General features: G+C 34.8%; 1 protein-coding gene across 1 annotated transcript; it reads left to right on the top strand.

Moving 5' to 3' along the window:
- The first annotated feature begins 890 nt into the window (after positions 1-890).
- Positions 891-13,359, top strand: LOC121870723 (glia maturation factor gamma-like). Its single transcript, XM_042372665.1, has 4 exons — positions 891-1,070; positions 1,771-1,861; positions 3,540-3,725; positions 5,136-13,359. The coding sequence occupies exons 1-4, from the start codon at positions 1,068-1,070 to the stop codon at positions 5,273-5,275; spliced, it is 420 nt and encodes a 139-aa protein (XP_042228599.1). The 5' UTR covers positions 891-1,067; the 3' UTR covers positions 5,276-13,359.
- Positions 13,360-13,857: the final 498 nt, after the last annotated feature.

Below are 13,857 nucleotides of genomic sequence, written 5' to 3'. Positions count from 1 at the left end.
ACTTTACCCCCAATAAATAATATAAACTAATGTATAATATTTTAAAATGTTTATTATACTTTATTTTAAATTTTTATATATTTTTATAATACGATAAATTTATAATATAACTATTTATCTATTTTATGATCCGGATGATAAGTGTTTGTTTTAGGGCAGTTTTCAGAATTAAAAAAATATATATATATATTTTTTTTTCGAGCTTCTAGCTGATCAACTTGTCATACAGGAAGGAATTCTTATAACAAACAGATAACCTTTAAAAAGCTCAAGATATGTTAATAATGGGGGCCAGTAATAAATCATGGGTGTACAGCCGTGTCCTCTCAAAGAGGTTCATTCTATAAAGATGTGGTGACCTCATGCTAGCAGTTAAGGTAATACCGTATATAAGTACCTTACAAAAAGTTCATATCAAATACTGAACAGCGACAGCACATTTTCTTCTCGATAATGTACACTGATTCAGTAATGTTTATAATAATCATGGATTTTTCTTAAAACTAAAATAATTATGTTTGATTTATACATTATTATGTGAATTTTTTTTATCCGATTTTTAGAGTGGCCTAATGAAGCTTTTTTAAGCTTTTAAATATATATTATATATATGGAATACTCTTTTTTTGTCCTGGCGCTCTCTACAAAACCTGTAAACACGCCCATCTCCTCTGAAAATTTAATACAATCTATATGTTTTTAGCAATCTATAATTTAAAAATACAATTGTTTAATAAAAAGATAAATAGAATAATACAAAATAAACATAATAATTATTCAATTGAATAAAATATAAAACTTAAAAGATTATTATGAAAAAAATCTACGCAATTCAGAGTTGATGTAAGTTATAATAAGATGTTGCCGGAGACTAACCGACGCAAATAATCTGTACCCATCTGGAGGACGTCTGCCATGGTCACAAGGGTGTTTGTTATAGTCTGGTCATATTACTAACACTACAGAGTCTGAAAACACAAGAAAAGGATTATAAATTACAGTAAAACATCTCATAAACACTTCAAGTGGAGCAACAGTTGAGTGTGTAGCTCAAGAACCGAGTAATAATGGTTAGTCTTGGTAATTCACGTGAGACCTTGATCTGAACTCTGGTGAAACTTTTGTTCTTGTTCCGGTAAACAATTTAAGAATTTTAATATTAAACCGAATATATCAAGGAGGGCAAATACTAACATATGGTCTTTGGTGTATAAATGCAACTGTTCTCGCTTCTAGTAATTGTATATGAAGTTTCCACAGTATTCAGTACTAGGGGCTATAGTATGGTTAAGGGTTAATATTCGGTTTAGCTCATCACCTGGACTTAAGATGAAAATATGTTCTCAAGTATAATTCAATTTTGATTTGAAATTCTGTTATGGTCTTTCTTGTGCAAATTGATAATAATGAAGACATAAAGCAACCATCACCAACCATGATGTGACAGCCGGGGAGATGCCCTCTGGCTAGGAGCACATCATTAAGTTAGGTTATTTTTTTAGGTTTTTAGTCCTCCCTTACCCCATAGTTTCCCTCTAATAAATACCGAAGGGAAAAATTGATTCAGGATTAAATTCTATATATGAAGAACCTATTTTCATCCTGAAGCCCAGTGTGTGACCACCATTTCCTGTCTCAGATTCATACAAATTATCAACTTAGGGAAGATTTTTCACCATCATTAATAACCAGGTAGATTGGTAGCTAGAAGTCCTCATTTACTTGCTGTCACCTGTACTTGCTAGAAGCTAATTCTGTATTTTTCATCAGACTCTGCAGTTGTGTACCATAAACCCCGGCCTAAAGGAACTTGTCCGCAAATTCAGATTTCGCCGCGCCACAACCAATGCCGCAATCTTAAGTAAATCTTTTGGCTTATTTGTACCACAGCACTGTATTCTCAACTGTATCCTTTATTTGTATTATAAGTGATTACAATGACTAATAGTAAAGTGTGTACAGTAGTTGCAACCTTTAATATACATACTAATTACATTCTTATTATGGTATATACAGTCAGACCAGAAATTGTTTTTAATCCTTTGGTGTCGAACAGTGTGACAAACTGGCGAAAGTTCCTTACAAAGTTCTCACATCTGGCTTCACATTGGTAGCCGAGAGGTGCTTCATATTTCCTCCTGTACCAATACAATATATGTCATTTTATGGATATTTTTACCTAACTACTGTTTCTGATGGTCTGTAGCTGTTGAAATGTTGCTTTCTCTCATTTATGCTCTAATAGATTTGGATATTATTCAGCCATCCATTATTTATTTTATACTCGGCATCTTTAAGTAAATTAGTGAAAGTTTTTAGTAGCAGAGTAATACATGAAGAGATGCGGTAAATTACTATGGTGTGTTAATATTCACAATATTATAATGTTCTGATTTGATTGAAGTGAAAAGGGTGAAGTTCATAAAGGAAGGGAAGTGAGGTAAAGAAAAGGGTGAAGTTCATGAAGGAAGGGAAGTGAGGTAAAGAAAAGGGTGAAGTTCATAAAGGAAGGGAAGTGAGGTAAAGAAAAGGGTGAAGTTCATGAAGGAAGGGAAGTGAGGTAAAGAAAAGGGTGAAGTTCATGAAGGAAGGGAAGTGAGGTAAAGAAAAGGGTGAAGTTCATGAAGGAAGGGAAGTGAGGTAAAGAAAAGGGTGAAGTTCATAAGGAAGGAAGGGAAGTGGAAGGTGAAAAGAAAAGGGTGAAGTTCATGAAGGAAGGGAAGTGAGGTAAAGAAAAGGGTGAAGTTCATGAAGGAAGGGAAGTGAGGTAAAGAAAAGGGTGAAGTTCATGAAGGAAGGGAAGTGAGGTAAAGAAAAGGATGAGTTTGTGTTGCTGGTCACTTGGTGGTGTAACGTGTTATGTATGTAAGCAAGATGTGGATTTGTGGCTGTGGAGTGAAGAGACAATTTATATAGATTCAGATGTGGATTTCAAGTGTGGATAGAACGACAGATGAATAATGTAGAGAGAACTTCATTGTTGTTTTTATGGATAGAATGACAGATGAATAACACAGAAAAAAACTTTGATGTTATTTTGAAAGATTAAAGGAGATAACTATTAATATGTTATGGTCTTTAGGAGGGAATTGTAAGTGTATTTTTTGTGTGAGTTAGAACAGCCGTCAAGTTGGGTGGAAGGTGGGAGAGTATGTGAGGAGACGTGATGAGGTTGTGATGTGTGTATCTGACATCTTTCTCTATAGATTTACTGTATACTGTAATTGGAAGTGATGTTTAGGGTACTGGGAGACCAACTCTAACTGTTCGTGTGTGAGAGGTACAGTAATCACTAAGGAAATGGAAGTTGGGGAATGGTATTAATTTTTTATGTACTAATCATGGATCACATTAAGATTAGGTATCCCAGGTTATTTCACATGATGATTATGCACCCTAATGCTGAGTTAGAGGAGGAGGGGGGTTAGGTTGGGTAAGTTTAGGCTGTGATAGGTTAGCGTAAGGGTGTTAGTTGGTAATCATTAGGTCAAGTAAACTGAATTAATTTGGGTGCTTAATCTTTAATGGTGATTTTGCAGTGAAAGTCAACCAGCAATCATCAGAGATCATTCTGGAGGAGGAATTGGATAACATTGAGGATGTGGATGACCTGCGGAACTCCATCCCAGACACGCAGCCTCGGTACGTCCTTATCTCCTGGCGCATCGAGCATCAAGACGGTAGGGTGTCGTACCCCATGGCCTTCATCTTCACTACACCCAGAGGCATGTACTGTGCATCAACTGCTACGTGTATATAAGTGACTGTGACTTTTAACTTTGTCCGTAATGGCACAAATCGGTAAAATCCTGAATGTTAGCGGTCGAGGCTCTTGAATCTTTCTCCGTCACATTCCACTGCCTTGAGCCCCTCTCACTCTCAATCTAATTATTTGCTGATTATGTTACATCCTCCTCTTGGCTGCTCACATTTTTATTCTTTTCTTTACTCCCCAGATTTATTGATCATAAATTTTTTTTAAACACTTGTGGAGTGGAAAAATAATCACAACATGTGAATAGATTTTGGAAAAATACTCTAAAGAATTTATCTATTGTATCTGTCTTTCTGTAGGTGGAGGATGTTGATGCTGACTGTTAACTTATGGTAGATGATGAAATAAGTAGAGAAGTGAGACTGGAAGGATTGAGGAAGTGGAGTGTTTTAGATACCCGGGAGTGGATGTGTTAGTAATTGGAATGATGAACTTTTTGAGAGAATTTTAAGAAAGGAGACAAAAGTAAGGATGTACAGTCATGGAAAAACGTCCTGTTAGTCCTCCATCGCATCTATGAACCCTGAGAGTCGTGAACCTGTGAATCCGAGACATCACACAGTGTACCACCTATGGAACCAACAATGTGTGAAGTCTCGGATTCATAGGTTCATGAGTATTAGGGTTCATGGATGGGATGGAGGACTGACATGACGATTTTTGGTGATTGTACAAGGGAATCATTAAGTTGACACAAATATATAAATATGAACCTTAGACTGGATGTTAGAGGCAGGACTGGAAATGGTGTTGTTGAGTGTAATATAGAGTGTGAATGGGGTGCAGAGAAATACATCTGTACAGTCAAGAAATGGAAAAAAGAGAATGGATCAGTTATTTAGACGTGGATGAAATGTGACAGATATGTGTGACTTTTGGAAAAAACTTCCCTTATCTCATTATTTTATCTTAAACAAGTCTGTCTCACATTGTCATTTCCTGTAACAGACACACAAACATCTTGTAATTCATCTGAGCACAGTATTTCCCCAATTTTTTCATAGTATCTACTGTACTGTACTCTTTTATATAAACTTGTATTTGTACAGTACAAATATTAGAATAATATTAGACGACTTGCAATAGAATTTATTATGGCAAATAATTGGTGGTAACAGGATAATTTTTATTTGAAATAACCAATACTTTAATGTCTGCATTTATTTTTACACTCCAAAAGTTTAACATGAATAAATAGAACAGTTTGTAAGAAAAGATGAACTGTGCAATGCACAAGTGTGAACCTTATCCCGATACAAACAGAATTTAGGTGGTGAAAAGTAAACTGCGGACAGTGCTGTATATGCGAAGCCGGCATAAATGAGAGACAATGTGCCGTTAATGTTTCATCATGTTTCAGACTGCCAACCACAGCTGCAGATGATGTATGCAGGGAGTTACAACTACATGATCAAGGAGTGTGACCTGACCAAGGTCTTCCAGATACGTGACTTGGAAGAACTGGATGAAGAGTGGATCCAGACTAATTTAAAGAAGTAATGGAGGATAACCATGAACACCGTACGGACTCCAGCGCACGATGGATGTATCGAGTTAAGTCGCATTACTCACGTTGTCGAGGAAATTGGACTTGTATGTTAATCGGTTGTTAGTTAACAGACCAGAGTCACCTGTAGGAGTCTGTCATGGAAAGTATGTCAAGTTGTCATGAGGCGCGAGTTCTATATAGGCCAAATTTATCTTTTAATTTTTTTGGTGGAAAGCTTTTGGCTACATTATCACTGCAGTTTTATATACATTTATGAATACACTATCCATCTTGCAACTTGTACTACACTTCTGTCACACAACTTGATATAAATTACCACTACTAATGGGTCCAGTTTGTCTGTTTCTCGTGTCTTCCTTTCAACTTCCTCATCCAGTGATCACCATCTTGGTCACCGACATTTTTTATCCTATTTAAATGGTTTATCTCGCTCAGTGAAATAACTGTGTAGTTTCTATGGTGATCTGACCAGTGTACAAAATTTTTTATTGAGTGCCATTTAAGCTTCTGACACCAATGTTGAGAGGTGTGTGTGAGGACCACAGTAGTGAGGATTATGTGTGCAGGAATACAGTACAGTCTGTTTTGTGGATAGAAATCTGATGTATGAATTTCTGTAGTTTATGTTAAAAAAAATTATTATATAGTATGTAACTTATGTTTATAATTAATATTATGAAATAATTGTTTTTTTGCATGCAATAACTTCACTGCTAGCAAGTAAATTATTTTGTTTAGTTTCAATGGGTGTGTTATTTGTGACTGATTTGTGTAAAGTAAAAATTAATTACTGACTTACTTTAGAAGATTATAGGTGAATCTTTCTCTCTCAAAACAGATCATAGAACTTATGTGATACAGTGTAAGAAGCACAAAGATAAAGATATTAGTGTAAGATGTTACTTTGGTGTAAGAAAGTTTATATTATAAAATATTTTGCAAAATTCTTAAATATAATAAAAAAATTTATAACAATAAAAGGCTCAGACAGAGCAGACAAGTGTAGTTTTCACATCTATTTGCTGAGGTGATATTTGTTATTCAGTAAATATAATCTTGACTGCATCCTACGACTTGCATTCACTTGCGGAAATAAAACAAGATTACTGTCTTTAAGTAAACGAGAGGCTAGCATATTAAGAGGTTAATATGGTTTTAGTGATGATACTGTATGTACAATGATTGTGATGCAGTTAAGATGGGAACAAAGACCATTGGAGTTAGTGTTGCTTTGTAGAGCCTTGTGCCATATTATCACCACGACTACACAGTGTGGCTTGTTATTGTTGCCTTATACAGACTAGTTCAAGGGAATTTAAACCTTTTTATGGGAATTTCACCTTCACTTGAAAATAGCATTAACACTTTTTATAAAACACTTTCAATTTTGTTGTCCTGAATATACAAGCAGGTGTGAAGTGTTTAATTACTTTCTCTTAAAATGCACTTATTCTTCAGGATGTCAATGGTGTCCCAGAGGAAATGTGTCTTAAAGCCATAAGTTCAGTGTTAGAATAATTCACAACTGACCTGGGTGTTGAGGGGGAACAAGTTGATGAAGTTTTTGATTGAAGATGACACAGCCATAAGGTTTATTTTTTATCACCCTGTACTGTATAAGGAGAGTGATATGGTTCTTGCATTAGTTATGGAGCTTTCTTTTTCATTTGTGTTTACACTTCATGGAAGGTGAGTCGTGCGTGATCCAAAAGACAAAGCCAAAGTTGGTGTGTCTTAGGATGACACAAGTACAAATGCTTATCTTTCACTTAGTAACTTGGTGTGGATTATCATTCAAGTCGTCATGTATGAATATATTTATATGGTATACATACTAGTAATTAGCCAATGTATGTATGCAATTATATGTATTATTTTATAATGTGCCATCATAGAGTAAAATCTGCAAGGCATTTATATTCAGTAAATGTTTCTACCAATAAGTATATTCAGTGTATAAATTCACAAGAGCAGGTCAGTGAAGAACATATTGTTTTTCTAGTAATTCACAAATAATAAGTCTGCTTTTGTTTTATTTTCAGAGTATTAATATCTTTTATAAGATTTGTCAAGTTTTTATATGCATAAATTTTAATTACTAACCTTGACCCTGTATATATATATATATATATATATATATATATATATATATATATATATATATATATATATATATATATATATATATATATATATATATATATATATATATATATATATATATATATATATTCCTCATAAGCTAATAGACTCAGGCTGGACACTCATGAAAAGAGATATGAATTTAAAATCAGGCAATGTGTGCAAGACATGTGTTATACTGTACTGCATTAAATCAACTTGAGGATTATGAGTCGGTTATGTGTCCACCTTGATAGTAACATCATCATTATCTGCTGGTAGTCCTCATGCTAACATCAGTACAGTACTGTATTGACTTTGCTCTTCATCTAAGTTAAACAAACCAAGATTGTTTGTTTTCACTTATCAAAGCTAAGGTGAATGTTCCTTGTTGGCTTCACTGTGGATGGGAAGTAATTTGTTGTGATAATTTTGTTATTTATAAATAATGAATCTGCATTTGTCTGGTCCTACAAAACTTTGGGTATTGTAGCTAATATTGCATGTTTAATTGTTGATGGCTGGCTTGGCACCTTTTTTAAATCATTTGTGTTATTGTTGTTGTTCAATACCTTATGAGTTTCAGTTTATGACACATTTGCACAAGTCATACATTCCCAAGTCTTGTCAAAACTCGGTTTAGGAAACTCTTCCCCGTTTTAGTTCTCTCTCGACGTAGTGGTCAAGCCATCTACTCATCACTTTGTTGTTGTTGTAAAGTTCTCTTGTGATAAATTCCTCTCTGATGTTGTCTGTTGTCTAAGTGGCATTTCTCGGCATGTTTGAGAGATGCTTCATACTGATTACTGTATGGTCATCTGGGAGCTAATTATGATATAGCAACAACTTGTTGTATAGTTTTATTCATACACTTTATTCAATGGTCATATCCACACCAACTTGTATTAAAGACTACAGAGGTACGAAAGATGTTTGTTCACAAGTTGTATATACTGTACTGTACTACAGTCCTTGGTTTATCTGTTGTATTACTTTATTAGTATGGTTTATTTTATGGCTGTGAAGGAACGTAACTGATACATCAACCAGGTGATGAGGTGAGGGCTTATCACTCCTGTTACACTTCTTTTAATTCAGAATCTTTGTTTTGCTTCGTTAAGCAACTTCCTGGGGTATTTATCAGCTCCTCTCTGATAGTGGTGGGAATTTAAATCCTGTGGTCAGTAGAGGTCTGAAATGTAATTTAGTTGATGGTCTTTGTGTGGTTCAGCTCCATCCCTCCTGTTGCTTATTTGTTCCCTCCACAGATTTTTCTCACCTGACAACTGGTAAAGAAAAATGTCAGGGTGTGACTAGTGCTTTATAAATGTGTAGAGTATTCTTATTTGTCTCATGTGTGGTGTCTTAGGCCCACTGAGAGACAACACACTCGTGAGGATAAATGGTGGTAACGGAAATAAAAAAAAATGTTTGCTTAGTTTTCAAAGAAACATCCACCAGTTATAAATATTGGCAGGTTGGGTTTGCATGTCCTTTATTTCTTTTTTCAGTGATAGCAAGTGCCTGTAAGCCTTGTGCCTCTCCCATAAGTTCCAGATTATTTTTCCACTCTACAGACAGGCACATTGATGAGTCTTACAAATCTGAACAGTTTTCTGGTCATAAAGGGACATCTTTTCAATAGCTTTAGGTTTACCCAGCAAGTCAGCTGGTAGGGTGGGCCCTGTGAAAGACTCCCAAACACCCCTTCCTTCCCTATCTGCTGCTACAAGTTTTCTCAGCTGAGTCATTTTAGTTCCCAGTTCTCTACTTATTAATCACTACTTCACCATTTGTCAGGTGTTGTGGGGAACTTGTCATCTTTCTCTTCTTTTCCCCTTCAGTCTCTTTATAGGACAAGGAAGCTTTAAAATGTTGTATTATACGAAATGAAACTGTTTTGTTAGGTGTAGAGTATGCTGGGGATTATATTAGTTCTTGTACGTACAGTATGGTACAGCACAAGTACTGACCATCAATGTTTCTTATCTCTTCTTTATAAAGTATGTTTGCAGCCTGAGGTTAGAAGCTGAAGTGATTGGCAATTGCCATAGTTAGACCAGCCTGTGTTAAGAAGTAAAGGATATATATATATATATATATATATATATATATATATATATATATATATATATATATATATATATATATATATATATATATATATATATATATATATATATATATATATATATATATATATAAAGTGTGTGTGATTTTCACTAGGAATAGAGTGTGGAGCTATGGCTTTGATTAAATATTAATACAAAATTAGTAAAATAAGAATTATGTCTATTTCAATCAAAAGACTCATAATTTTATATGTTACAATTGTGATGTCACTGGACAAGCAAATGTGTGGTGAGGCAGGAGGTGGGTGACAGACCAAGAGATGAGTGGGGACCAGGAGGTGGGTGGTGAGGCAGGAGGTGGGTGACAGACCAAGAGATGAGTGGGGACCAGAAGGTGGGTGGTGAGGCAGGAGGTGGATGGGGGACCAGGAGATGGGTGGTAGATCAGGGTGTACGACCAATCATACAATAACAAAAGCACTGTACTCCTGGGACCAATATGAACTGTAGGTAAACACTCAGTTGTGTCAGTACAGTTTGTGGTCTAGTGCAGGTGAGTGTTTGTTCTCATAAGGTAGCGATTCCACCGATGTCTGGAGAAAATGTTCTGATTACCCAAAAGATATTACATGGCAGTGTTGGTGTCCATATAAAGTTAGATTTCAGTTTGGAATATTTTTGGGGCATTTAAGTTGAAAAAATTAATTTGGAAATTTATTATTGGTTTTGTTTTGTTAGACTACTGTCCAGATGGTCAGAGAGAAGTTAAGAAAGTTCAGCTCACAACAGGGAGTTTACAGATTGGTCAGGGAGATTTATGCAAGAGACTCGAGAGTTATTTAACAGAGGCTAAATAAGAGATAATCTGTATCCCTGCTGACACATACATAGACAACAGGTATTCTCGAGCAGATAGGTGGCATCTGTTTGGCCAATACGCTGACTCGTGAGACACAAACTCATGTCACAACAAACGTGGTACATAAGAGAGAAAATGATCATTTGTTGTACAGGTGGCAATAAACACATTTTATTTCTGTCACATTAGTACACAATTTTCAGGTTGTGCACCATGTTTGCTTTGACTACGGGGTATGGCTCATCTCTCACTGATTAGCAAATCATTGAATTTAATCCCATTATTCCATCATTGTGTACTTGTTGACTGTGTATGTAACAACAGTTTAAAATAGAGTGAGCAAACTGTTTTTTGCTTTATTGTTGAATTTGATTATGAATTCTGTAACTGCCATGAAATGTGCTGTGTGTGTTATTTTTCTCTCTATATATATTAGTGTATTTCCAAAATGCTGTACAGTAAAGTATCTGTCAACTGAAACATTTGGGACCAAGAGACTTCCATAAAATGGAAAGATTATGGAGGGTGGATACTATCATGAACATGTGCACAAGGAAAGCATGCAATAAACCATAGTACTTTTGTCAATTTGATTATGTTATTAGTTTCGACAACTACCCATACATTAATTTACACTCACAGTGTTCTTAAGTCTACATTAAAGCTTTCTGTATCATCATTCTCCTACAGTCACCAGGTAACGTCTTCCTCAAACTCACCTGAAGACAAGTAGACTCATCACTCACACCACGCCACACATTTACTCAGCCAGTGTCCAATTTCTCCTCATTTACTCTCATGTAATATGAGGCAAATTAAATAAAAGAAAATTATTGCATATTTTTATATTCATATTTAGAATGCTCAAATCTTTCTTTAAAAGATAATTTTTTAACGTACAGTATATGAGCACTGGCTCAGACACACTACCATTTAAGTACTGTACCAACATTTCACTTAGTTTTATATGAAGAAACAATTGAGTGTTGGAATTCAGATACTGTATTGTATGACACAATTTCCCAATTTTTGCTATGATAAAAGAGAGTGAAATAACTGTACTAATGTGTGAGAAAATATTATTTGTTAACTAAACTTGTTTCCACGTTTATGTGGTTTAGACGACCACGGGCAAGCAGTAGTTCTTGCAGGCCATCATCCGTACTGAGGATATAAATTCAGGTACTGCATGTAGCACAATATTTTATCATTTATTCTGCAGCATGTAGTAGACTATGTTGTTATGTGTCACATGGCAGATGAACAAATATAGCACAACATTTGTACTGAGTGTGGCACGTCATGTTGACAAGTGTTAAGCAATATGTCTGCAAGTATATAGTCCAATATTTTAAGAGTGTAGCACAATTTTAATAGTGTAAAATTAGGTTTAACAAGTATATCCAATCTTGATAAGTGTTATCACATCACTTTAAATAATATAGCACATTATCTATCACATACAGATCACCTTGACAAGTTTAGCACATCATGTTAACACAAGTAAACCCATTTATTATCTTGCTTTAAATTATGAGACATAGTGGCCATCATTGACAGCAACAGTTGTGTGAGTTACAGGTTAAATGTTTTTATCATATGAGAAGAATCTTGCAATCTGTGGATCACCATGTTTTATTGACTAGTACATTACTTGAACATGTGAAGCCTATTTTATGAGGGTGAGCTTTGCTTACTGTGTTGAACTTGTGCAGAAATGGATAATGTGATGATGAAGTTAGTACACCAGTCTTGATTCCTGACGTAAGTGGTGCATGTTATTGTTTGCATCCAGTAAAGGTTAATTGTTATTATTTAGCAGGATGGTGTAACATTCACTCCAGAGAGTATCTTTACGGAGGGGCCCGATGAATTTCAAGATGTACACCGCGACTCCTGTTCTCGGTAGGGTTATCAAAATCCTTCGTCCGTTGTGTCATATTGTCTCGAACAAAATCGTGAAGATACTTCTTGGAACGAGTGTACCTGTTGCCAGTTTCTGTGTCAAGACCCCACACTAAGCTGTCCCGCCATTCCTTTGAGCTGCCACCCTGCTATATTATGGGGTATGGCATTCAGGGTGTTAATTTTATGTTATTTATTTTATTTATGTATGAATTGATTGCTTACTTCTCTAAAGGCTGAACTAATGAGTAAAATGAGCTGTCAGAGACTCATTATTGATTCTTTGAGTGGGTGTAAGTATTCTGCATGTATGATGTAAATATTTATTCCATTTAAAGTTTTTATTTAGATCAGTATTGTTAATGTTTCTCTTGTTGATTTTGTACAACTAGTGTACTTGTTTCTAACTCTACTGTAAGTCTTTGTACTCAATAATGACAATAATTAAAAATGACAAGAATAATATAAATATTAGGTACAGGGTTTTCATCTTGAATTGGTTAAATTGACCACCTTCACTCATGTCTGGGTTGAGTAACTTTCCCCACAAACAAAATGATTAACCTGATCTTGGTTATTCTTTTAATACTTTTGTCTTCACGTCATCCCAGACACTCCAAATTATATTTCGTTAAAACCCTGTACAGTACAGTATGTATATGTACAGTACAGTCTCAGTATTATCAGTCAAAAAGTAAGCTGTTGTAAATGAAAAGTGAAATAATACATCACCATATATACTGATTGTATACTTCCATATGATATATCCTGTGTTGACAATATACTGATAGCAGATTGTGACCCTGAATAACTGTTAGTAGTCACTAGTCAGTACATACTCAGGTGGTGACAATATTGTTTGTAATGAGATAATAATGCTGTTTATAATGATAAGACAATATTGTTTATACTGGGGTGACATGTAGGGCACCCCACAAAGGCTCAGTTTGTCCTCAAGGTAATATTTTTCAAAGTGCCACAGTAAAGTTTCAAACTATTGTACAGTACAGTACTGGTCCTTTGATTATTAAGGTGTTCTAGTCCTTGTTATGTGATGACAAATCTAGATTCTCTGAGATGTTACACTATGTCATAAATAAAGACTTGAATAATAAAATGTAAGAATTATTATCATGATCATCTAGGCATTTTGTTTTTACTAAAATTAATCTAAATTTTTAATGTTTTTGAGTTTTTTGATCCCTTGAGTGTGATGATTCACTCTTGAGTACTGCAGTATGTTATTGTAATCTGTGAATTGTTCGTCATATACAGAGGGTTACATCATTGTTCTCAATTCTTTGTACCTGATAAACTAATTTACTCAAGGGATTAATTTTCTTGATGGGCTTTTCATTATACTTAAGGGTTGGCATGTATTCAGAGGGTTTGGTTTTTCTTCAAAATTTTACATCAACTTAGACCAAAAGTTATTGATCATTGAGACAAAAGACAAGGACACCTTTTGTGAAGTGTCAGCTGCCACTGTTTATTGCCTGCTCATCTACTTCTGAATTTCTTTTTAAACTGTTGAGTCTTTCTTATGTAATTTGGCATAGAAACTTCTCAAGACAAGTTTGATTAGAATTTACTTGGGGAGATAATCCTCAGCAAC

Source organism: Homarus americanus, unplaced genomic scaffold (assembly GCF_018991925.1).
Source record: "Homarus americanus isolate GMGI-L3 unplaced genomic scaffold, GMGI_Hamer_2.0 scaffold5635, whole genome shotgun sequence".
Taxonomy (NCBI): Eukaryota; Metazoa; Arthropoda; class Malacostraca; order Decapoda; family Nephropidae; genus Homarus; species Homarus americanus.
Note: the sequence above shows the minus strand (reverse complement) of the source record. Positions and strands in the feature narration are given on the sequence as shown.

Excerpts from the sequence above, each read along its gene's own strand:
- LOC121870723 (XM_042372665.1), top strand. Across the intron at positions 1,862-3,539 it reads AACCAATGCCGCAATCTTAA|TGAAAGTCAACCAGCAATCA; the intron begins GTAAATCTTTTG and ends GTGATTTTGCAG. Across the intron at positions 3,726-5,135 it reads CATCTTCACTACACCCAGAG|ACTGCCAACCACAGCTGCAG; the intron begins GCATGTACTGTG and ends ATCATGTTTCAG.